Here is a 27311-nt window from a genome sequence, read left to right on the forward strand (position 1 = left end):
CTGTAAATTAGTTTTTTATATTCTGTATCTGATAATTCCAGGATTGTATCTTCATTTGGGAAAGATTTTGATTCTTTTGTTTGAGGGGGTTGGAGAAGCTGTCATGGTCTGTTTCTTTATGTGGTTTGATATGGACTGCTGTCTCCGAGCCATCACTGGGAAACTAGATTTTCCAGGTAGTCGGCTAAAAAAAAAATGCAGTCAGATCCCTATCTGAATTCTCCCTCTGGCTCCGGGTATTCGGATGTTAATGGAGCCGCCTGGGGAGGGTGGGGGAGGGATCTGAGAGCTAGGAGTGTAAAAAAAAAAAAGGAGTGTAGCACCACAGAATATAGAGCTGAACACCGCGTTCACGCTCCGCCCCCCTGCTAAGACGCTGCTTTCCTTGCTCGGATACCAGTCACTTCCTCCCGGGGACTTCTCCCTCCGGTGCGCGGCACCGCTCGCGGGCCAGTCAACTGGATGGGCGTTTCCCGCACGAACGGGTGGGCCCGCCCCCAGGGTCTATTCAGGCGATTATAACTGGGCCCCGCAGTCACGCCCCGCCCGTGCGCGTGCCCAAATCCCAGCGGGACGACTTCTGGGTTGGGACGCTGCTTTCCCCGTTCCGGAACCAGTCACTTCCTCCCGGGGACTTCTCCTTCCGGTGCGCCACACCTCTCGCGCGAGCTGGGTGGGCGTCACCCGCACGGCCAGGTGGGCCCGCCCCCTGGGTCAATTCAGGGTAATAAAAATGGACCCCGCGCTCACGCCCCACCCCCGCACGCGCCCAAATTCTAGCAGGGCGGCACCCTGTCTGGGACGCTGCTTTCCCTGCTTCGGGACCAATCACTTCCTCCCGGGGACTTCTCCTTCCGGTGCTCCACACCTCTCGCGCGAACTGGGTGGGCGTCACTCTCACGACCAGGTGGGCCCGCCCCCTGGGTCAATTCAGGGTAATAAAAATGGACCCCGCGCTCACGCCCCGCCCGCGCGTGCGCCCAGATCCCAGCGGAATGGCTCCCCGTCTGAGATGCTGCTTTCCCTGCTTTGAGAACAGTCACTTCTGGGGATTTCTCCCTCCGGTGTGCCGCGCCACACGCGCGGACTGGGTGTGCGTCCTCCCGCACGAACGTGTGGGCCCCGCCCCGGGGTCACTTTAGGGAAATATAGTTGACCCCCCCCCGCTCGCGCCCCGTCGGCTTCTCGCCTAACTCCCGGCAGGACGGCACCCCAGCTGGGACGCTGTTCTCCCCACTCCCAGATCAGTCACTGCCTCCCGGGTGCTTCTCCCTCCGGCTGCGCCTCTACGCTGCCCGCGCCAACCAGCTAGACTTCCTCCCGGGATGGGTTCGGGGGGAAGGGGTGGGCCCCCTTTCTGTGCCGTCTGCCCCCCTGGGCTCTGCCCCAGATCGGGCTCCGAAGGTCACCTGCCTGGTACGCTGGCTCCTGGTTCTGAAAACAGTCGCTGTCTGCCCGTATTTGTTCGTTTTCCGTCTCTAAGTCTGTGCTTGTTCAGAGTTCGTAGATTGTTATGTATGTGATCGATTCCCTTGTTTTTCTGAGTCTTTGTTGCAAGAGGGATCCGCGGTAGCGTCCACCTAGTCTGCCATCTTGGCCCCGCCTCTTTGATTCTCTTTTATATTTCAAAAGAGACTGACTCACTGTACAACCTAACCCTGTAGACTGAGTCCTGCCTTATTAACATGACTGCCTCTAATCCTGTCTTATTAACATCATAGAGGTGGGATTTACAACACATAGGAAAATCACATCAGATCACAAAATGGTGGACAAACGCATAGTACTGGGAATCATGGCCTAGCCAAGTTGACACAGATTTTGGGGGGACAAAATTCAATCCATAACACAACCGTTCCAAAATTAATGTTTGATTGGAATCAGGGGTATCAATATAATATTTTATTGTACTGGCTTCATAAAAATTACCTGGAAGCCTTCCTTCTTAGGGCTATGGAACATGTGAATAGAAATGGAGTTCCCTCCTAAATACATCTGATAGATGTTAGACATCATCTATGAAACCTTCTGGGCCTAGTTGTAAGAACTCTCTCATTTTCTTCTAGGATAAAATTATTAGTCTCTTAATTTTATTTTCCCTCTCTTCTAGGATAATTTTCTATAATAGGAAATATAGGGAGGGGTGTGTGTGTATATACATATGATAATAATATCCTTATAACTCACACATATATATATACTTTTTTTCATTATCATCTGTTTATTAATTTCACAGGTCCTTTTATTGTCTTCCTACCTGTCATTGTGTACCTAAGTCCAATGTCTTATTTGGCTATTTGTGCTCTCATACTTTTCTTGATTAGGCTAGATAATGGGTTATCTACTTCGTTGTCTCTCTGTATGTGATTGTTTTTCCCACAGAATGCAGCTCTTGAATTTATTTTACATTTTTATTTTTTGGGGTTGTTTTCTAAATCATGCATTTTCATGTTTACCTTTACTGATTCCATCTGCTTTCCTTAGACTTCCTCTCTTCTTTTTATACAGTTCTTTTGCATTTGGAGGCTTAATTTGTTATTTAATTTCAGTTTGCTAATGCAGTGGGGACTAAAGGCCATGCATAAATAAGTGATCCAGGGCTATGGTTGGCTTGACCCTTCTGAAGCACCCTTCAGGAAGAATAAAAGACTTGGCAAGTGCTCAAGGCCCAGGCCAGTAGTCATCTGTTTGCAGAGGGGATGGGAACAAAGCAGACAAGCCCTATAGCCAGGATGGGGACAGTGGATGGAGAACTCCTGAGACACTAGAGCCCAGAGCCAATAATGCAGCAACACCTTGCTGGCCCTTTCCTTGGGATTCCCCCATTTAGAACATTCAGAACACTAGATACCAAGGTATAGGTTCTCAGAGGAAAAAAACTTCCCATTCAAGATGAGCTTGCAAATTAAATATTTAAAGTAAATGAGGGAAATAATACTAAGGTAGTTAACTAATATAAAAGCAACAGAATTCACTCCAATGACTCCAATATTTATTTTGAAATAAATATTTTTAAGGTTTTCAAGGAGAGAACCCAAAGGATAAATTACATTTAATAAAGAACAAACCTTTTTGCCATCAATCAAGAACATGTAGGAATCAAAGAATCAATTAGAAATCCTGAAGATACAATATGAAAATTATTTTTAAAAGTTTTTTTCTTTTTTATAGTTTAAAGTGAGTGGGAAATTCTGGAATGGATATAGTCAAAGAAAGAATTAGTTAATTGGAAGATTGTGCAGGGGAATTTGTCTTGAAAGTAATATGACAAAACGGTGCCCTGTCCTGCACCATCTTCATGATTTTGATATGTTTGGTCTGACAAGATGAAGATATGAAAAGTGAAGACCAAAAAAAAAAAAAGGATACAATGGGAAGCTGCAACTTAAAACATTTGAAACTCTTGGCGGCTAAGAACTTTCCAGCGTTGACAAGACATGAGTCCTTGGACTATAAACACAGCAGTACAAATAAGTATAAATCCATATCTAGACATATATTGAATTGCAGAATAGCAGGATAAAGAAAAACCATATAAGACAGATTACCTACAAAGGATTGACAAACCAAAGACTAAGGGATAATATTTTGTAAGTGTTTAAGACAAAATAAGTTTAGAAATTCTATATCCCAATAAACTCATTCAAGAGCAAGGTCAAAATGAAGGCATTCTCGGACATACAAAGACAGATCATTTAGTACTTATAGACCTTTGCTAAAAGAACTACCAAAGCATTTAGTTAAACAAGAAGGAGTGTAATGTACTTTGGTGAGTAGCACCTGGGGTCTTAAAAGCTTGTGAGCTGTCATCTAAGATACATCTATTGGTCCCATCCTGTCCAGAACAAAGGAGAATGAAGAAAACCAAAGAAACAAGGAAAATACTAGTCTAAAGGACTAATGGACCACATAAAGCACAGACTCCACCAGCCTGAGCCTAGAAGAACTAGATGGTACCCAGCTACCACCACTGACCTCTCTGACAGGGATCATAATAGAGGGTCCCAGACAGAGCAGGAGAAAAATGTAGAACAAAATTCAAATTCAGATACACACACACAAAACACCAGATTACTTGTCTGACGAAAGACTGGAGGAACCTCCAAGACTGTGGCCCTGGACACCCTGCTAACTCAGAACCGAAGCCACTCCCTAAGTCTACCTTTCAGCCAAAGATTAAATAGGCCTATAAAACAATAACACATGTGAGGAGTGTGCTTCTTAGTTCGACCAAGTATAGGAGACCCAGTGGGCAGCACCTGCCTAAAAGCAAAGATGAGAAGGCAGGAAGGGACAGGAAAACTGGACAAATGGACAGAGACAGGGAACCTGGGGTAGAAAACGATAGAGGGAGAGTGCTCACACAATACGGGGATTGCAACCAATATGACAAAACAATTTGTGTATAAATTTTTGAATGAGAAACTAATTTATACTGTAAACTTTCACCTAAAGCACAATAAAATTTTTAAAAAGTATAATACAAAAAGCAATGGTGAACAAAGAAATCGGTGAGATATATTAGAAAATAGAAATGACTATAGATTTGGAAAAGAAAAACAAAATTTTTATGTGAAAACAGACTCAAAAGAAAGCTAGGAGATGATTATCACAAAATTCTAAAGGGGACGGCGGTGGGGGAGTCCTGACTGGGAGGGCTGCATAGAGAGGCCTGATTCAGGCACCCAGAAAACAACTGTATGTCTTGACTTGGATGGTGGTTTCATAGCTGTTTGTTTGATAGTTATTCATTGAACTGTACCTTCCTGAAAGTATGTTATATCTCGTGTACATATAGAGTATTAAGGACTAAATTAAAAAAAAAAAAAAATCCTATACATGCAATGGAGTTTGGAAAAGGAAAAAAAGGGCTGCAGTTATAGAAGTATTCATGGAAAAGGTGTATTTTGAACTTGAACCTGAACACCAAATGATCATTACAGAAATGAAAGCCGTTTTCTTCTAGGTCAGGAGAAAATGAAAAGAGCATTTGTGGCGTGGTTTAAGGCTTGAATGAGATTTTGCTTTATTTTTAATAGAAAAGAAAGCGGTTCTCCTTGAGGAAGGGCATCACTGACTGTCCCAGTGCCTCACTGGACACATTCAGTTAGTCACCTGGGACTGCCAATTTTACCTCCACTTTTTGTGCAGAGACAATCTTTTTCCTCCTCTGAGCCTTTGCAAATGACTGGAATAACCTTCATTAGCAGCACCACCCCTCAAGTCATAGTTCCCAGGGGGTATCCATGACATTTCGTGAGAATCTTAAAGAAAAACGATTTACAGAGCAAGGTATGATTTAAATTTTGTAAAATTAAATTAACAAAGAAGCCTATTTGTGTATGTCCGTGCGTGTTGTTGTAGCACCTAAGTCTCTCCCTTGTATTGTTCCAACTGACTGACTTCCTGATCCTCCACACCACAGCCAGAGCGATCCTTTAAAAACCTAAGTGATGTAAAAGATCCTCCTCCCACACTGAAGATCAAACTCCTTACCCTGAAGCGCCTTTTCCTTAGTGAAATAGAGGAGGGACCGTTTAGCTCCCACACTAAAAATGTTAGGGCTCAAGTGTCAATAAAAGTTAATTAAAAAAAAAAAAGTTATGGCTTATTTTCAATTAGTCCCGGATCCAGGTGCTCCCCCACCAAGGGCTCTGTTTTCCTCTCTTTGGGCTTCATTCCCTGGCTGACTCTCTCTACATGATAGCAAAGGAACCACAAGCAACTCCAAATATTTGTCACTCCTTCAGCTGATCCCCAAGTCAAGAAACCATCTTTTTACTGAGAGCCCCAAAAGAGCCACGAGGGTGCTTTCAGTTGGCCTGGCTGGAGTCACGTGCCCAGTGGTGGTAGAGGATAAGATGCTGTCACTAGCCAGTGCTGAGCCAGGTACTCATCCCTGAACGTGTAAGGTATGGTACCTTGGCTTTCTTCTTTTTTTGGTAATAACTCTATTGAGATATATCTCACATATATACAGTTCACTCATTTAAAGTATACAATTCATTGGCTTTTAGTATATTCACAGAGCTGTGCAACCATCACCACAATCCACTTTGGAATATTTTCATCACTTCAAAAAGAAACCCCATACCCATTAGCTTACTTTGGACATGTCATCAGGAAAGAACAATCTCTAGCAAAGGCCATCATGTTTGGTAAAGTAGAGGGTCAGCAAAAAAGAGGAAAGCCCTCAATGAGATGGATTGACACAATGGCCAGAATAACAGCCACAGACATACCAACAATCATGAAGATGGTACAGGACTGGGCAACATATCATTCTGTTATACATAAGGTCTCCATGAGTCAGAGCCAACTCTACAACAACTAACCATAACAACAACACCCATTAGCAGTTACTCCTCCTCCCTATTCCAACCACCACCACCGGCCTCTAGGCATCCACAAATCTACTTTCATTCTGTATGTTGTTGAAGGTGCCCTCAAGTTGGTTCCAACTCATAGTGACCCAATGTACAACAGAACGAAACACTGCCCTGTCTTGTGCCATCCTCGCAATCATCGTTGTGCTTGAGCCCATCATTGCAGCCACTGTGTCAGTCTGTCTCATTGAGGGTCTTCCTCTTTTTCGCTGACCCTCTACTCTACCAAGCATGATGTCCTTCCTCAGGGACTGGTCCCTCCTGATAGCATGTTCAAAGTATATGTGAGACGAAGTCTCACCATCTTGCTTCTGATGAACATCCTGGCTGTACTTCTTCCAAAACAGATTTGTTTGTTCTTCCGGCAGTTCATGGTATATTCAATATTCTTTGCCAACACCATAATTCAAAGGCATCAATTCTTCTTTGGTTTTCCTTATTCATTGTCCAGCTTTCATATGCACATGAGGTGACTGAAAACACCACGGACTGGGTCAGGCACACCTCAGTCCTTAAAATGACACTTTTGCTTTTTAACACTTTAAAGAGGTCTTTTGCAGCACATTTGCCCAATGCAACACGTCATTTGATTTCTTGACTGCTGCTTCCATGAGCGTTGACTGTGGATCCAAGTAAAATGAAGTCCTTGACAACTTCAGCCTTTTCTTCGTTTATCATGATGTTGCTTATTGGTCCAGTTGTGAGAATTTTTGTTTTATGTTCAGGTGTGGTCTGTGATCTTCATCAGTGCTTCAAGTCCTCTTCACTTTCAGCAAACAAGATTGTATCATCCGTGTATCACAGGTTGTTTATGAGTCTTCCTCCAATCCTGATGCTGCATTCTTCTTTGTACAGTCCAGCTTCTTGGATTATTTGCTCAGCATACAGATTGAAGAAGTATGGTGAAAAGATACAACCCTGGTGCACACCTTTTCTGACTTTAAACCACACAGTATCCCCTTGTTCTGTTCGAACAGCTGCTTCTTGGTGTATGTACAGGTTCCACATGAGCACAATTAAGTGTTCTGGAATTCCCATTCTTCCCAATATTGTCCGTAATTTGTCATGATCCACACAGTCAAATGCCTTTGCATAGTCAGTAAAACACAGGTAAACACCTTTCTGGTATTCTCTGCTTTCAGCAATGATCCATTTGACATCAGCAATGATATACCTTGTCCAACACCCTCTTCTGAATCCGGCTTGAATTTCTGGCAGTTCCCTATTGATGTACTGCTACAATTGCTTTTGAATGAACTTCAGCAAAATTTTACCTGTGTGTGATACTTACGTTGTTTGGTAATTTCTGCATTCAGTTGGATCGCTTTTCTTTGAAATGGGTACAAACATGGATCTCTTTCTGTATAGATTTGCCAATTTTGGATATTTCCAATAAATGGGATCAAACGATATATGATCCTTCATGTCTGGCTTCTTTCACTTAGTATAATGCTTTCAAGGTTTATCCACGTTGTACCCTGTTACCTTGGCTTTTAAGACCCTGGAAGGCACTAAATGCCCTGACCCCCGTCCACCTTTGTCTTCATATCATGCTGCTCTCTTCCTTACCTCCTGGATTTCACTTTAAGCATGTAACTGCTTAGAGCTTTTGGACCAGGGACAGAAGGTGAACGCAGACCAATGAAAATACCGATCTGATTAAGAAATAGGTTCAATGGGCAATGCATTTGTTATTTCCATGTTTCACAATAAAGTAACATTGTGAAGAATGATGCTTCCAAACAACTAAATAACTGTTGAGTTTATCTTTGGCTAAAAAATACCCTGAGTTTTCCCAGATAATCCCAGTTGTGAAATTTCTGGCCCATGCTCCCTCCAGGCACACTTGTGAAATGTCATGTCTCACATTTTTGGTTTGGAAAATACAATCACCACACTGTTGTTCTCTCCCCGATCCTCCAGGAGAGTGAAGAGGAACTTTACTCCTCCTGTCGCCAGCTGCGGAGGCGGCAAGAAGAGCTGAACAACCAGCTCTTTTTGTACGACACACACCAGAACTTACGCAACGCCAACCGGGACGCCCTGGTTAAGGAGTTCAATGTCAATGAGAACCAGCTCCAGCTGTACCAGGAGAAGTGCAACCGGAGGTGGGTCTGCTCTTCCCCGCACCTGCAAATCCTTGGGGTCTCACAATGACATTGGGCACCAGGGGTCAGCCTTCTGCAAAGCTCCTGAGTTGCTTTCTTTGGAAATCCTTCTCTGTAAATTAACTTACAGTAATAACTTAAGCATCTGCAGCTTAAGTAGAGCCGTCATCTCCAGCAGGACACTTCATTATAACAGTGAAAATAAATGATGACTATTACCTATTAGGAGTCCTGGTGGCACAGTGTTTAAGAGCTGGGTTGCTAACCAAAAGGTCAGCAGTTCAAATCCACCAGCCACTCTTTGGAAACCCTATGGGGCAGTTCTACTCTGTCCTATATGGTCACTGTGAGTTGGAATCGACTTGATGGCAAAGGGTTGGTTACTACCTATTAACAGAAACCCTGGTGGCATAGTGGTTTAGAGCTATGGCTGCTAACCAAAAGGTTGGCGGTTTGATTCCACCAGGTACACCTTGGAAACCCTATGAGTCAGTTCTACTCTGTCCTGTCGGGTCACTGTGAGTCAGAATCAACTCAATGGCAATGGGCTTGTTTGGGTTTATTGAGTTCCCGAGAATATGCGAGGCCAGTGGTTCTAATTCAGGGCAGATTCACCCCACAGGGGATGCTTCTGGTTGTGCCACAGGTATGTATAGGGTGGCAGCTACAAATGCCTAGTGTCCTGCAATATGCTGGACAGTCTCATGCAGCGAAGAATTAGCCCAACAGAAATGCCAGTAGAATTTTCTGATGAGAAACACTGTGCTGAGTTCCTTACTGATGTTATTTTCACTTAATCTCTACTTGTGGACACCTGGGGTGGTGCAAACAGTTAAGCGCTCAGCTGCTAACTGAAAGCTTGGCAGTTTGAACCCACCCAGAGGTGCCTCGGAAGACAGGCCTGGCAATTTGCTTCTGAAAGGTCACAGCCATGACAACCCTATGGAGCAGTTCTGCTCTGCACACATGGGGTCACTGTGAGTTGGAATCGACTCAGTGGCAACTGGTTTTGATATTTACTTCAGCCTATTGGATAGGTATTACCCTATTTTACCAATGAGGGAATGGAGACTCAGAGAGTTAAATATCTTGCCAGGAGCCCACCACCCTGATTCTGAGCACTGTGCCATTCAGCCAGGAATGCAGATAAAAAAGCATTATAAGCTCAGCACATTGTCTGTTTCTTATGCCCAGTTGGTGATGGTGTAATATGTTTTATTTCAGGTTGAGAGAGAAGAGAGTCAGCAACAGCAAGTTTTACTCATAGAAGCCAGGGTATGTGTGTGTGTGTGTTTGCACGTATGAAAATGTATTCTACTCAGACCGTTGAAAGAGGCTGATCTGTGACATCATCCTCTCTTCAAACCTGTCATCAAGATGACATTTCCAAAGAAGATCCAACCGTCATGCGTTGGGATGATTTCCTGCTAACTTTTTCATCTTGGACTTTCTTAACTTATATTCTCCATAAGGACCCTATAGAGGGTTGCTAAAATGTGCTCCTCATTTTGGGCCTCTTGTGTTCCAAACCTCATTGAATAAAAGCAATGAAAGTCTCAATAAGTTAAATCTTCTGTGCCCGACCTATATACTGAGCAAGATTCTGCCTCTAAAGACCCAGGTAACTAATTGACTTCCATGGAAGAGGAGCCCAAAATGTAAGGAACTAATTCATTAGACTCTGGAAAGGATTTTTACTCAAAGACAAACGATTCCACAGTTAAGGCCACTGGATTCCACAAGGGCCCAAAGAGGAGTCCTGCCCCAGGTCAGCAGGCTCAGCTCAATGCACTTAACTACCACCAGCAGGCTGGCTAGCTAGACTGACCTCCTGCCTGGACCTGCTGCAGTACATGAGTGGTGGTTAGCTGATGGACTCTTTGGTCATGAAGATAATTTCTAAATGCCCTCTGTCCAGCTTAATTGGTGGTAGACACTTGCCTCCTGTCTGGAGTTGTTGGGGAAGGGAGTGGAAGTCTTAGGGCCTCTGTTTCCAAATGCCTGTCAGAGAGACCAGGTCCTTCTGAAGACTCATCCAGTTCATTCCTGGCCCCTTCCCCACTCGTCACCCCAGGGTTCCAGGCACATGAGACCCCTGGGAAGTCTGCTGCCTTCCACAAAGAGGTAGTTTACTGGTCTAAAGAGACAGATGAAAATTAGGCTTCACGGGAAATTTCTCTGGGTTGCCCAGCTTTCAGGGAGAGAAAGCTAAGCCTCAGTGGTGTAAGCATTAGGAAAAAAAAAAAAAAAAAAGGAAGCTACAGAAAATCTCAGATGCAGCCCTTCCCAAAGGGGCAAACCATCCAGTTGGCTCTCTACCTTGAGATACAGCTTCAGCTGACTGAAGGCTTTTTAAAGGTGAGGATAGTGTTGGGAGGGTGGTCAGAGAGTCACAACTTCTCACTCAGGATGACTCGAGAACTGTCAGAGGAGGGAAAGGTATAACTGGAGAGACAGTGATTGCAGTGCAGAGGACCAAACCAGCTGTGAGCAGAGTGGCTTCATTCAGATGGAACTGGGTCTGAGAAGCCCATTCAGCCTTCCCTTAATTATCCCAAATGCTGAGCTTAGCATGTGCAGTACTGATGTAGAGAAGATGAGAAAAAAACCAGGTTCTGGCTGATCAAAAGTCTATCCTTCAGGTCACAAAGATTTACTGAGCATCGTCACATGCCAGGCTCTGTGCCAGGGACTGGGGGTACAATGTTTAAAAAAAAAAAAAAAATCCACGGTTACTGGTCTCATGGAACACACAGTAAAACCTGTGAAAGCCAGAACCTGTGTAAGGTGGGAACCTGTCAGAGAAGGAAAATTCAAATATTTTTCACTAAAAAGAGCGGCAGAAGAGTGGTAAGACTTTACCCTGTCAAAATTGGGAAACTTGTGAGACCTGGAAAAACGAGGCAGTCCCGTGGTGTTCCGGCTCTCACAGGTTTCGCTGTACATATCCATCCACGTGCTCCGTAAAGACATGCATTTTACCTCCCCTAAAGCTGGTTTTTTTTTTTTAAAGCTGGGAGTATAGTAAAAGGAGTCTGACCAAGGTGGACTGTTGACCTGTGGCATTACATCAGTTATCCCTTGAATTAGGAACAGTGAACAATGGAGAGAATACTCCTGATGATAGATAGCATTGTTGAGAGCAACTTTGAAAGGATCGGTGAAAATGGCACTGAGCTTAAAGCTGCGGGGAAGGAGGTGCAGATTCTGTGGCCCATTAGCTGTTGGCCATGTAGCCTCTGGAGCCTAATTATTGCACGCCACAACTCCCCACCCTTTCAGCTCTATCATTACTTCTATATAGTAGAGCTTAAGTGTTGCTGTCTTTACGTCCGCTTTCAGCTTACAGATGAGTGTAAAAGAAGGAAGTTTTCCCACCTCACTCCATTTTAAAGCCAAAATGCTAAGACCTGGATCCCCTTCTGCTTAAAATGGTATTTTTCTACTGTCTCAAAGAAACTGAGAAATAGCAGGATAGACGGCAGAAGCTAAGCATCTATTCAGCTGCTCTTGTGTCAAATCCATACCCAGCCATACCTATACAGAGAAAGAGCAAGGGGTGGGTTATAATACAAATGGTGCAGGGAAGAACCCTCTACCTAAAATTATTTCCTTCTCCTAGGTACTACAATGACTTGAATCCACCATTAGAAAGTACTTGCTTTGGTTCGTCCATCCTGCCTGTAATAGGGTAACACACTTAAGCTGGTTAAGAACCAGCTAAGAGCGGTATGAGGGACTTGGCCAATTCCACCAGGGAAGACACAGGGAGAGAAAGTGAAGGGCACAGATGACATCACTGCTCCTCCCAAAGGCTGCCCACTGCCATGTTATCTAAGCCTAAAATATCTAGCTGAGATGTGCTTATTACCTGACTCTTAAACCACAGCTGATTCAGGTAAAGCAGAATCATGACAGGAATGTTCTAAAAGATGGCAGAAGCACTGTTGAGTCAAAACCATGGCTGCGTATGGGCTAAATTGTTTTTGTTCTCCATTTTGCTAAGTATATTATTTAGAATATTAGGTACTGCATGGAAAAATAGGGGAGGGAGGGCGGTTAGGTCGTTTGAGTTGGGAAATTTAGATTACACAAAGTTAAATGGTTTCTCTACTGTGAGACTTGAATATTCTATCATGCTGAGTTAAGAGGGGTATGGAATGTCACATTTCCCAAATTTGATCTCAATCTTTTTTTGCCAAGAGGGAGCCCATGGGACAAGTGTAGAGTAGAACACATTTGAGGACCTGCTGCTCTAATTAAAAAGCCAGCCAGGCAGTATAACCTACTAATTTAAATACTTCCGGACCTACTTAAAGAAAATGTAAACTTAAGCCAGTGAGAGCAGTAGTCTTTAAACTGGGCCAGCTTTACCCCTGGGAGTATGCCAGAACAGTCCAAGGAGTACATGGGCCAGAGTAGTTTTAAGGATCAGTTTTCAGGTCTTTCTCTTCCTATAATACTCTTTCCTAAGACTCACCTGCCTGAGAAATGCCCTTTTCTCATTTTACAAAAGAAAACATACCCTTCCCCATCCTGGGTCTCACTGTAGGGCATGACCCAAGGTGTAACTGCCTCTGGGGTATAAAATGCGAGTGTTCAGAAAGTGAAAGACATAATAACAGGGTATAAAATTCCTTTTGTGAGTCTGGTGGTTTCTAATTCTTTGCTTTCCACAAAATTGATGCAGGGCTCAGTAGGTTTTTGAGGTTTTTAATATATAACATGGAAGGAGTTCAAAGAATTTAATGATACTGCTATCAACAGTGACCCTTCCATTCCTATCTACATATTTATGTGAGCTAGATTATCACACTTCCATATATAGAAACTGAAAAGAGAGAACTGATGCTGCACCTTGGCTCATTCTAACAATGATAATATTAATCTACAGATACAGAACTAATGGGGGAGGGGAGTCTGTTCATGTCCTCAGGAAAAACATTTCCAACGAAATTTTACTATGTTTAATTATTTATTTAAATTTGTGCTATATTTTTTTATTGACCAAGCATGTACTAAAACGCAGTCCAGAAGAAACTGATTAAATACTTAAAGCTGTATGATCCAAGGATAATATAATTTTGTTACAGATATACAAGTTAAATGATAAAAAAGCAAAACAATGTTAGGTTAATATTTTGAGGGGCAAGTGGAATATAAATACAAATTCAAGGAATAAAGAGAAAAATGGCAATTCCTACTATTAAAATTACCTCTATGTAGTTTTTGAAAGGATGACGGTGTCTATCAAATACCTGTTACATTTAGAGCCTTTTGGCTAAATTTAAAAAGGAATGTAACAGTTTTATATAAAGATGCAATATCTACAATGTCCCAGAAGTTATATCCTTTGCAACTCTTTATGATGAAAAATTTTAGATGTTGATTTAAAAATATGCAAGGGGATACACAGATTTAAAAAATTCACTTCAGAGGTATTTGAGCATAAAATCTACAATTACTGGTCTAGAGCCACTAAATGATGACTTGTATTTGGTGGCACAGTGGTTAAAGAGCTCAGCTGCTAACCAAAAGGTTGGCAGCTCGAATCCACTAGCGACTCCTCGGAAACCCTATATGGCAGTCCTACTCTGTCCTATAGGGTCACTATGAGTTGGAATCAACTAGACAGCAACAGGTTTTTATTTGGAAAACAAGACGAATGGCTAGAAGGAGCCCCAGTCTTTTAATATCTTTAAAAGGAATATAATTTAACCTCCAACTTGCATGGCATTTGACTTTTGGGGGCAGCCCTAAAGCCATATCCCAGCCAAAAGAAAGTTAACAATTAGATTGAGAAATATCCAGAATTACAATATTGACATTTAAAAAATATTTAGTGATTTGTTCTAGGTTTTCAGTTTTCGAAATATTTTCTTCTTCAGAGCCACATTCCATAGTGACCCTATCTCTCAGAGATTTCCACATTTCTTATTTGTAAACCTGTGTTTCATTATTACAGCTTAATTTATTTTTTATATAGTGTGTGCTTGCATGTACATAGGGTACCATGTGAATGGGTCACACAAATGGTGGCTATTGTTAATGTGAGAAATTATGTTATCACATTTAAAAAAATAAAAATTTGGCATGGGTGAATATAGCAATCTGCGCAAAGCTTGTTTGCTTACTCATTTACCTTTAAATATTACACACTTTTTTAATGCTCTTTTAAGAAAGGAATACTTTAGTCATGAGATAGGTACGCTTACAATTCCTTTTTTTAAATGTGTTTTTCTATTTTATCATTTTTTTTTCTACGTTACAGGTCTAACTTACTTTCAGCAAAAACTTACTTGATGTAGAAACCCAAGTTTATAAAATTAATACATGACCACTTTTCAATTTATCAGTCTTTGGTAGAATGTTTAAGAGCTGGAAGTAGCAATGCAGTTATTATTATAAACATCTGTATTTCTCAGCTAAATGAAGGGTTTGCTAAACCCACTGTGTTCCTACGCACAATCCGTGGTGCACAGGAAGCCATGTTGGTTAAGGTTATGTGTCAGCTTGGCTGGGCATGATCCTCAGTGGTTTGGCAGTCATGTAAAATGTAATTTGGCAGGTATGTAATGATGTAGTCATCTTCCATGATGTGCTCTGATGTGATCAGCCGATCAATTATAAGGGACATTTCCTCAGGGGTGTGGCCTGCATGCAGTATACACATGGATGTTCTGGCAAAGCTTGCTCGCTTCCTCTGGATCCTTCATCCAGCTTATCACCTGACTTCTGGTTCTTGAGACTTGAGTCAGCGGCCTGCCTTATTGCCTGCTGATTTTGGGATTTGTAGGCCTCCACAGCCTGTGAGCCAGCAGCCTGCCATCTGACCTGCCAGTCTTGGGTTTATCAGCCCCTGCAGCTATGTGAGTCAGGAGAAGCCTCCAGCCTGATGCTTGACCCATGGTCTTGGGACTTGTCAGCCTGTACGACTACATGAGTCCATTCCTTGAGATAAATCTTTATATATGTATACGCTTCATTGGTTTTGCTTCTCTAGAGACCCCAGCCTAAGACATTTGGTACCGAGTGGTTCTAGAGAAACAAAATTTTAAGGATGAGTTTTCTAAATTGGTTCTCAAGCCTGACTAGTCTTAAAGGCACTGATGACTCTGCCTCCTATAATAAAGAGGGCACTGCTAATCCATGGCATGAGATGGCAATATTAATATGCAAAATATCACCACCAATAGACCAAGTATTGGTGAGAAGTGAGGCTCTGGGGGATCTCATGTTTAATACTTTTCTACAATTCTGTACGAATGAGAAGCATAGAGAAGCTGATTTGTTTGTCCTATTTTCGCTAGACAAAGTGGTGAAAGAAAGAGATGAGCTCAGGACTTGAGTCACAGTTCAAGAACTGTGAAAAAGACCTCAAAGTTGCCGTTTGTGTCCTGAAAGAAAGCTTTATTTCTTGTAGTAATAGACCTGTTATTGCCGAAAATCAAACCCAGAGTCTTATTATAAGAGGGGCTAAATTACAACACCAACTGAATTCCTAACCTTGAATGGTGTCTGAAGTTAAAATGAGGGCATTGATTGGGAAGAAATGGGATCCTGAAACTTGGGATGGGGACGTATGGGCAGATAATCAGGAATCTGGTGACACTGAGTCCCTAAATTCTGTTGAATTACTCCTGCCTTCTTACTCCCATCTGAAGAGATTACTCCATCTTTGCCTGCTAAGCCACCCTTCTCCAGGAAAATCATTATTCCCTCCACCATCATCTGATGAGATTAACACAGCTGTGTCTGAAGAGCTTTTTTCTGAGGTATTGCCTGGGGCATTGCCTGGGTAGAGGCCTTATAAAACATTGCTGAATGTTCACAAGGCCCACCCCTGCTTCTAGGAGTATTACTAGACTTGTGTTCCAGTGAGCCCCAAAAGGTGAAGTACGAAGTGTGACCCAGGAGGAGGTACGTTATTTTAGTTATCTGATGCTGCTATAACAGAAATACCACAAGTGGATGACCCTAACAAACAGAAATTTATTCTCTCACAGGTAGACCAGAAGTTTGAATTCAGGGTGCCAGCTGCAGAGGAAGGCATTCTCTGTCAGCTCTGGAGGAAGGTCCTTTTCATCAATATTCCCTGGTCTAGGAACTTCTCAGAGCAGGGATCCTGGGTCCAAAGTTTGTGCTCTGTTCCTGGCACTACTTTTTTGGTGGTATGAAGTCCCTCCCTTCTCTGCTCAATTCTCTCTTTTATATCTTAAAATAGATTGACTCAAGATACAACCTAATCCTGTAGATTGAGTCCTGCCTCATTAACGTAACTGCCTCTAATTCTGCCTCATTAACATGATAAAAAAAAACCAAACCCACTGCCATCGAGTTGACTCTGACTCATAGCAACCCTATATGACAGAGCAGAACTGCCCCACAGAGTTTCCAAGGAGTGTCTGATGGATTTGAACTGCTGACCTTTTGGTCAACAACCATAGCACTTAACCACCAGGGTTTCCCGTTAACAAGATAGAGGTTAGAATTTACAGCACATAGGATAATCATATCAGATTACAAAATGGTGGACAACAACACAATACTGGGAATCACGGCCTAGCCAAGTTGACACACGTTTTTGGAGGACACAATTCAATCCATAACAGCTACACTCCAAAAGAACTGCTTGGTTTTTCTAATATGTACAAACAGAAACTTGGGGGATATGTGTGGGAATGGCTATTAAAGGTGTGGGATAACAGTGCAAGGAACATAGTTAGATCAGTCTGAGTTTATTGATATGGGCTCATTAAGCACAGATTCTTCATTCCATATTTTAGCCTAAGAGGAAAGGATCTAATAATTTATTTGATTGGTTCACTGAAACATGGATTACGCAGTGGCCTACACTAAATCAGGTTAAAATACCAGACATGCCTTGGTATACTATAGAAGAAGGTATCCAAAGGCTTAGGGAAATTGGCATGTCAGGGTGGATTTATCAGGTTAGACCCATGCATGGAGTGCCCAGAGGGCACACCTTTTACCACAATGATGAGGAACAAATTTGTGAAGTGAGCCCCAGCATCCTTGAAGACTGTTGTGATTACTATTTTATGTAAGTCAGATTTGACAGTGGGAACTGCCCTAACTGAATCAAGACACCTAATCGACTGGACCCTGTGGTGGTAAGGACCAAGTGGCAGCACTCAATGGACAAAGACGAGGTGGGCGTGGTTACCATAATGGACAGCAGACTTAAATAATCAGAATAGTCTGACTCATATAGACTTATGGCACTGGCTACTTATTCATGGTGTCCCTAGGAGTAAAATAGATGGGAAGTCTACTATTTACTTGATCTGTACAAGTAGAAGAATTCTAGGTCAAGTGAATAGTGGTCTAACTTGAATTGCCAGAATAGAGAGTCACTGCCCCTAAATCAATTCCCAAACTTGAGCCAGTTTACAGACCCACAACCCCTTGAAAGAAGGGGAGGCTGGGTCCCCTTGAAGAATGACACCACAACACTGCCAAAAATTTATACTGGTAATCTTTCTCCCAGCCTTCCCCAAAGGGATCTGTGGCCTTTTATGAGAGTGACTGTTCACTGGGGAAAAGGAACTAATCAGACTGTTCAGGGATTATGTATACTGGCTCTGAACTGACACGAATTCCAGGATACCCAAAATGTCACTGTGGCCTGCCAGTCAGAGTAGGGACATATAGACGGAGGGTATTAATGGAGTCTTAGCTCAGGTCCATCTCACAGCAGGTCCATGCTGCACTAATTTACCCAGTTCCAGAATATATAATTGGAATAGATACAGTTAACAACTGGCAGAAATCCCACGATGAATCTCTGACAAGTGGAGTAAGGGCTATTATGGTAGAAGAAGTGAAGTGGAAGCCATTAGAACTGCCTCAACCTAGGAAAATAGTAAACCAAAAGCCAACACCACATTCTGGGAGGGATTGCAGAGATTACTGCCACCATCAAAGACTCAGAGGATGCAGGGGTGGTGATTCTCGCCGCATCCTCATTCAACTCGCCTATTTGGCCTGTGCAAAAAACAGATGGATCTTAGAGAATCACAGTGGATTATTTTAAACTTATCCAGGTGGTGACTCCAGTTGCAGCTGCTGTTCCAGAATGAGTGGCATTGCTTGAGAAAACTAATACATCTCCTGGTACCTAGTGTGCAGCTCCTGATCTGGCCAATGCATTTTTCTCAATTTCAGTTTCAAAGAAACGCCAGAAGCAGTTTGCCTAGAGCTGTCAAGGCCAGCAATATACCTTCACTGTCCTACCTCAGAGATATCAGCTCTCCAGCCATATGTCTTAATTTAGTCTGCAGGGACCTTGATCACTTTCCCTTCCACAAGACGTCACACTGGTCCTTTACATTGATGACATTATGCTGATTAGACACAGTAAGGAAGAAATGTAACTCCAGATTTATTGGTAAAAACATCTGCATGCTAGAGGGTGGGAAACTAATCTCACAAAAATTCAGTCTCCTTCCACCTAATTGAAATTTCTCGGAGTCTTGTGGTGTGGGGCATGTTGAGATATTCCTTCTAAAGTGAAGGATAATTTGTTACATCTGACCCCTCCTACAACTAAAAGGGAGGCACAACACCTGATGGACCTCTTTGGATTTTGGAAGCAACATATCCCTCATTTGGATATGTTACTCTAGCCTATTTATGAAGTGACTCAAAAGCTACTAGTTTTGAGTGGGGTCCAGAACAAGAGAAGGCTCTGCAACAGGTTCATGCTGCTGTGCAAGCTGCTTTGCCACTTGGGCCATGTGACCCAGCTGATCCAATGGTGCTCAAAGTGTCCGTGACAAATAGAGGTGCTGTTTGGAGTCTTTGTCTACTCCTTAGGATTTTGGAGAAAAGTCCTGCCATCCTCTGCAGATAACTACTTTCTTTTTAAGAAACAGCTTTTTGCTTATTACTGGCCTTTGTAGAGACTGAACACTTAAATCATGGGCCACCAAGTCACCATGTGGCCAGAGCTGCCCATCATGAACTGGCATTATCTGACGCATAAAGTCAGACATGTACAGCAACATTCAATCATTAAATGGAAGTGGTATATATGAGATCGGGCCTGAGCAGGATCTGAAGGCACAAGTTGCATGAGGAAGTGGCCCAAATGCTCGTGGTATCCATTCCTGTCATATTACCTGCCCCTCCCAGTCTGCACCTATGGCCTCATAGGAAGTTCCTTATGATCAGTTGACTGAGACAAGCAAAAACACCTGCCTGGTTTACAGATGGTTCTGTGTGATATACAGGTAATACCAGAAAGTGGACAGTGGCAGCACTACAGCCCCTTTCTGGGACCTCCCTGAAGGACAGTGGTGAAAGGAATTCCTCCAAAAGAGCAGGACTTTGAGCATTGCACCTGGCTGTTCACTTTGCTTGGGACGAGACACAGTCAGATGTGCAACTGTATACTGATTGGTGGGCTGTGACTAATGGTTTGGCTGGATGGTCAGGGAATTAGAAGTATCATGTTTGCAAAATTGGTGACAAGAAGGTATGGGGAAGAAGTATGTGAACAGAACTCTCTGAATGGGCCAAAGAAGTGAAGATATTTGTGTCTCATGTGAATACTCACCAAAGGGTGAACTCGGCAGAGGAGGATTTTAACAATCAAGAGGATAGGATGATGCATTCTATGGACCAGTCCACTTCTTCCCCACTCTGTCATTACCCAATGGGCTCATGAACCAAGTGGCTATGGTGGCAGGGATGGAGGTTACGCATGGGCTCAGCAACATGGACTTCCACTCACCAAAGCTGACTTGGCTACAGCTACTGCTAAGTGCCCAGTCTGCCAGCAGCAGAGACCAACACCAAGTTCCTGATATGGGGCGCCATTCCTTGAGGGCATCAGCCAGGAACCTGGTGACAGGTTAATTACATTAGACCACTTCCCTCATGGGAAGGGCAGCGTCTTGTTCTTACTGGAATAGACACTTACTCTGGATATGGATTTGCCTGCCCTGCACACAATGCTTTTGCCAAAACTACCATCCATGGACTCACAGGATGCCTTAACCACTGTCACTTTATCCCATACAGCATTGCCTCGGATCAAGGGACTCAATTCACAACAAATCAAGTGTGGCAATGGGCCCATGCTCATGAAATTCATTCATCTTACCCAATCATCCCGAAGCAGCTGGCTTGACAGAATCATGGAATGGCCTCCTAAAGACATAATTATGGTGCCAGCTACATGGCAATACTTTGCAGGTTTGGGGCCATATTCTTTAGGAAGCTGTATATGCTTTAAACCAGCATCCAATTTCTGGTGTTGTTTCTCTCATAGGCAGGATTCACAGTTCCAGGAATCAAGGGGTGGAAAAGGGAGTGGCACCACTCACTATTACCCCTAGTGACCCACTCTAAAAATTTTTGCTTCCTGTTCCCATGACGCTATGATCTGCAGGTCTAGAGGTTTTAGTTCCAAAGGGAAGAATGCTCCCACCTGGAGACACAACACAGATTCCATTGAACTGGAAGTTAAGGACGCCACCCGGTGACATTGGGCTCCTCGTGCCTCTGGATCAACAGGCATTAAGAAGGGAGTTACCATATTGACTGGTGTGATTCATCCGGACTAGCAAGGGGAAATTGGATTGTTGCATAATGGAGGTAAAGAAAAGCCTGTCTGGAATTTAGGAGATCCCTTAGGGTGTCTCTTAGTATTACCATGCCCTGTGATTAAAGTCAATGGAAAACTACAGCAACCCCATTCTGACATGACTACCAATGGCCCAGACCCTTCAAGAATGAAAGTTTGGGTCACTCCACCAGGCAAAGAACCACAAACAGCTGAGGGCAAAAGGAACAGGAATGGTGATGGAAGAAGGTAGTTCTAAATACCTGTTACAACCACATGACCAGTTGCAGAAATGAGGACTGTAATTGTTACGAGTATTTCTTCCTTGTATGTCCGTATAAAATATTTTTGTTTTCTTCACTTATAAAATATAAGATGTAAATGGGGCTAGTGCATTTTGGTTGTACAAATGTTAATTGTATCATGTGAGGTGTAAGTATGACTTTGTAACTGTCTTTACTTAGAACTTTTGCATGGTTTAAGGAGATGTTTATAGGTACCAAGTTGACAAGGGGTGAAATGTGATGGTTAAGCCCTGTGTCATCTTGGCTGGGCCATGATACTCAGTGGTTTGGCAATTATGTAATGATGTAGTCATCCTCCATGATGTGATCAGCCAATCAGTTGTAAGGGGAGTTTTCTTGGGAGTGTGACCTGCATCAAATATATACATGGACATTCTGGCAAAGCTCACTTGCTCTGGATTCTGTATCTAGCTCATCATCATCATCTGATCCTTGGTTCTTGGAATTTGAGCCAGCAGGCTGCCACACTGCCTGCCAATCTTGGGATTCATTAGCCTTTACAACCTGTGAGCCAGCAGCCAGCCATCTTACCTGCTAATCTTAGATTCATGAGCTAGTGGCCTGCCATCTGACCTGTCAATCTTGGGTTCATCAGCCCCTGCCGCTATGTGAGTCAGGAGAAGCCTCCAGCCTGTTACCTTATCAATGGACTTGGGACTTGCCAGCCTCTACAGCCACATGAACCATTTCCTTGAGATAAGTCGCAACCCTTCTCTCCCTTTCTACATATATATATATGTATATATATATGTGTATATATGTATACATATGTAGAGATATATATAGATATATGTGTATATATGTAGAGATATATGTAGATATATGTGTGTGTATATATCTACATATGTATGTAGATGTATATATCTACAAAAATATAAATATGCTTCACTGATTTTGCTTCTCTAGAGAATCCAGCCTAAGACAAATGGGTTCAAAGGAGAATTCAAAGAACTATATATATATAGCTATCAGCAGTTCAGATTATCTGATTTTATAGGATCTTTCATTGTGGTTAAGAGCTCCGGCTGCTAACCAAAAGGTCAGCAGTTCGAATCCACCAGCTGCTCTGTGGAAACCCTATGGGGCAATTCTCCTCTATCCTCTAGGGTCACTATGAGTCAGAATTGATTCAATGGCAATGGAGAATTTTTTTTTTTCTCATTGTCTTTGAGCTGTTTTTTAACTCTGTAAATTGTAGGGTGCTGAGAGAATTGGAAATGATTCTTGTTCACAGAAACGCAAATTGTATCTGGGTCAGGTGACTCCTACCCTGTGGGTATTGACCAGTGTTGCCAGTTTTGTATGCCTTAAGCAAATATATGTCAGCATCACCAGTGGACATGAGTTTTGACTACTGCCTTACACCACACATAAAAATCAACTCTGGTTAGATTATAGATCAAAATTTAAACTGTAAAAAAACAATTCCAGAAGATCTTCACAACCCTGGAGTAGGGAATGGTGGCTTAGACAAAACAGCGAAAGCATCAAGCCTAGAGGACTGTTAAATTCAACTCCATTAAAACTCAGAACTGGTGTTTATCAAAATGTTGCTGGGTGGAATCCCCAGTTTCTGCTTGACGTGACTTGTCTCAGCCAATAAATGAGAGACTGAAGTGGGAGAGGAGAAAAGCACCTTTATTTGGTTGCATGAGGAAAGGAGCAGTTGGGGCTGCTGCCACCAAGACGGCTCAGTGGAGGCAAGGGGAAGGTTATTTTTAAGGGGTTTACAGGTAGGAAGTTCATACAAGTTACAGCAGCAAGATTCTTAATCATACTATGCAGGCGCAATGGGGTTTACATATAATTTCATGCATCAAGTGTTCATAAAATGGCAGTTAAGCTCCACTCAGGGGCAGGAAGTTACTATGCATGAGGTACTTTAATAAGCTAAGAGGTTATCCTGAAGGTCAACATGAGGCCTAAACCAGTTTCCGTCAGTTTCTTCTAGTTTGGGGGCAGCAGTTAAGGAGAGGGGAACCAGGATTTTAATGTCAATTTACAGGGCGTGCCAGGCAAGTTGCTTGAGGCAGTAGAATTTTCCACAGCCTGGGGACCTCTGTCTTAAAAAGACATAATTAGAAGAGTGAAAGAGCAAGCCACAGATAGAAGATGATATTTACAATAATATATCTGACAAAGGACCTCTGACATAATGAGAATGTGTTACTCCAGATGAATAAGAGACAAGCAATCCAATATGAAAAAAATGTGTATATTTCATGAATAAGCACTTCACGAAAGTATATCCAAATAGCCAGCAAATCAGCTATCCATCAGTACCCACTCATTATTCATAAGGGAAAATGCAAATTAAAATCACAATGAGATACCACTACACACCTATTAACCCAAACTCAGACCCATTGCATTGAGTCGATTCTGATTCAGCGACCCTGTAGGACAGAGTAGAACTGCCCCATAGGGCTTCCAAGGAACAACTGGTAGATTCAAACCACCAACCTTTTGGTTAGCAGCCGAGCTCTTTACCACTGCACCACCAGGGTTCCACACAACTATTAGAGTGACTAAAATTAAAAGTTCTAACAATACTAAGTGTTGGCAAGGATGTAAAGTAACTGACATACTAGTTTTTTAAACCAGTACGAAGTACAAAGCTACGTTCTAAAAATGTATGGCACTATATACTAAAGTTAAACACACGCACATCGTTATGACCTAGGAATTGCACTCGTAAGTGTATACCTGACAGAAATCATGCATGTGTACACCAAGAGACATGCATATGAGTTTTCACAGTGCTAGTATTCACAAGAGCCAAAAACTAAAAACAGCTCTGTAGTGCATCTACTGAAGAACTGATAAATTGTGTTGTATTTATACGATGAAACACTATGTAGCAATGACAAATGACTCAGCTACAACTACATGTAACAACATGGATGAATGTCACAAGTACAAGCTGAGCAAAGGAAGCGAAACAGACACACACACATACACTGTAGGTATGTATCCCATATGTATATATCTACATCTACCTGTCTACTTATAATGTAATGACATTTATATCACGTTCACAAATTGGCAGAAGCACTCTATTTGTGGTTTCTTCTAGGGAGTGGTTCTGTCACCCCAGAGGGTCATAGAAATGTGCTGGGACATCTTGTATCATCACAGTTACTGGCGTGCAGGCAGGGGTGGGTCAGGGATGCTAAACATACTGCACTGGCCAGAACAGACTCACCCAATGAAGGGCTGTCCTGCCAAAAATACCAATCATTCCCACTAGAAACTCTGCCTGAATTCTAACACATGGGTCCACAAAACTTTTGCAAGGATGTTCACTGCAGCATTGAGCTTATTAGCAAAGGGGGGAAGGGGAGTAAAGAAAATGATATAAATGTCCACTAATAGGAAGGTATTTATAAAAAAAAAATTTTTTTTTTTTATATAGATAAAACACATGTGAGACATTTGTTGGATGGAATAGTATAAGAAGGTGAAATGGAATGGAACACATATACATAAACATGGATGCACTTAGTAGCCAACGTAGTATGAAAAAAATAAAATGTAGACCAATGCATATTCAGTGATATCATTCAGTAATATCATACAGTAAAACCTGTGAGAGCCAAAACTCAGGGGAACGGCTTTGTTTTTTCCAGGTCTTGCAAGTTTTCTTCCTTTGACAGGGTGTAGTTTCACCACTTTTCTATCACTTGTTTTTGTGGAAAATATTTGTGTTTTCCTTCTCTGACAGGTTTCTACCTTACACATGTTCCAGCTTTTGCAGGTTTTACTGTATATTAAGATGGACGGATGAACAAGTAGATAAACAAATAAAAAATGTATATATAGTTTATCCATCTGTCTACAAGCAAAGCAAATAGACAGATGGATAAACTGTTAGATGAACAGATGGATGGGTGGACGGACGGATGGATGGATGAATGGATGAAAAGACAAATGGATGGAAGTATTAAGAATGGATTAAAAAAAAATCTCAAAGTCAGGGGAGAAACGGCCTGATGATAGGGAAAACAAAGGCTGAGGGACTGAGATAGGGAAAGGCAGTTTAGTTCTTTTTTTTTTAAGATTAGAAGTGCCACTCTACTGGGCACAAATGTAAAAGCGGGCTTGCCCTACTGTAGAGAGACACAGGCATATTCATATATCCACGGTCCATATGTGATATACTTACAGAGAATACATAATAATAAAAAAAAAAAAATGGGGAAAGGAGGTGGAGTCAACATGGCACTTTAGACAGAAGCACCATGCTGTCCCTCTGCAACAAAGACCTGAAAAGCTAAGTAAAACAGATACAAACATCAGTCCTGGGACCCTAAACATCAAATGAAGGGATAAAGAGCTAGATCAAGTACCGAATGGAAGAAGAAACTGACAGAGAATGAGGAGAGCAACAAAGTGGAGGTTCCCTGCCAGCGACTGCAGCTTGGCTTCGCCATGTTAGAGCGCAGCACCAACGACTCCAGACAGGGAGTACAGGAAGGCAACATCACAGAGCTCCCAACAGGAGAAAGAGCACCTGGTAACCAGAGATATAAGCTTTCCCATGCTCACCCTTCTGCCCTGTACACTGTCTCCACCAATTTCCAACAGGCCACAGTCACTCGGCCAGAGAGACACTAACTCACTGCCAACCCATGTCCGCCCTGCACCCACCAGCCTGGTCCCTCAGCACCATATTTTTTTCTTTCTCTTTCCCTTTCTCTCTTTTCCTTCTCCTTCTCACCTAGCCCTCTGAGCTGCCTCCACCCTTCCCTGATAGGCTATGCTGTGCAACTCGATGAGAGAGACACCAGCTTGCCACCACCCAGTCCATCCCGCCTCCAACAGCTGGTTCCCTCAGCGCCATATTTTGTTTCTTCTCTCACCCATCCTTTCTTTCTTTTCTCTCACTTACCTAGCCCCATAAGCCACCTCAGCCCTATTTCAATGGGGTATGCCACACTGCTCGGTTAGAGACCAACAGCACATGCTTCCCCGGGTCTGCCTCGCCCCCACGCACTGGCTCCCATTGCACTGCCATTTGTGTGGTGTGTGTGTACTTTTTATTTATTTATTTATTTATTGCTTTTGTTTTTCTCTCTTCTTTCTCTCTCCCGCCTAGCTCCGCACATCATATCCTCTCCCTTCCATCCTGCCTCTGCACACTGCCCACAGAGAACTACGCTAGAGCAGCACCTGCAAGGACCTCCAGACCCCACCCTGCTGAGTCCCTGGCAGCACTGGTGGCAGACCTCCGGCTCCATGGGCCCCACCCTGTGCCGCCCTCAACCTGCCCTGCTGAGAGCTGTGCTCCTGAGTGGCACTGGTTTGGACCTCCAGGCCCCACCCCCAGCTCCACACCACCTAGTGCCACACCCTCAAGCAGGAGGACCGGCACAGATCTCTAGCTGCACACCACGCCCCCAGCCTTGCTCCACTGAGCACTGCATTCCTGACGGGACTGGTGTGGACCCCTGGAACTTTGGGCCCCACTCCACACCAGCTCCACCCCATCAAGTACTGCATCCCTGAGTGGGACTGGTGTGGACCCCCAGAACCCTGCACCCTGCCCTGCACCATCACCTGGCCCTGCCTCACCAAGCATCACATCCCCAAGCAACACAGACTCGAACACCCCGGACCTCACCCGGCATACACATCTGGATACCTGATCCTGCCTTGTGTGACTCTCCAGCCCCACACCCCATGTGAGACTGGAGCAGATCTCCAGACCCCTGGCCCCGCCATGCCATCCCCAGACCCACCCACCAGCCCAAGTTTGTGCTGCAGACAAATGACCCATCTTCTCCCTCCCCTCTGCTGGACCTGGCCTGCTGCACCATAGCTGAGGGACTGGCCCTGTCCAGTTGGACAAGGTGGTGAGAACTATCATGCCCACAGATAAACAAGCAACAAAACATGCCCAGCTTGCCTGCCCAGGCAT

At 43.2% G+C, this 27311-nt stretch overlaps 1 protein-coding gene across 3 annotated transcripts in view; it reads left to right on the forward strand.

Annotated features, from left to right (window-relative positions):
• Positions 1-26609, forward strand: part of PLCG2 (phospholipase C gamma 2) — a 227918-nt gene extending 201309 nt beyond the window's left edge. The window contains exons 32-34 of one of the 3 annotated variants that reach the window (XM_049865038.1): positions 8310-8494; positions 9719-9769; positions 26490-26609. In XM_049865038.1, coding sequence (XP_049720995.1) covers positions 8310-8494; positions 9719-9761 — 228 coding nt within the window. In that variant the 3' untranslated portion in view covers positions 9762-9769; positions 26490-26609. Of the gene's footprint in view, positions 1-8309; positions 8495-9718; positions 12110-18682; positions 18698-26489 lie in introns of those variants that run through there. The other 2 variants (XM_049865039.1, XM_049865037.1) reach the window with 2 other exon arrangements.
• The last annotated feature ends 702 nt before the right edge of the window (positions 26610-27311 follow it).

The sequence above is a fragment of the Elephas maximus genome, chromosome 21, assembly GCF_024166365.1.
Source record: "Elephas maximus indicus isolate mEleMax1 chromosome 21, mEleMax1 primary haplotype, whole genome shotgun sequence".
In the NCBI taxonomy this organism is placed as follows: domain Eukaryota; kingdom Metazoa; phylum Chordata; class Mammalia; order Proboscidea; family Elephantidae; genus Elephas; species Elephas maximus.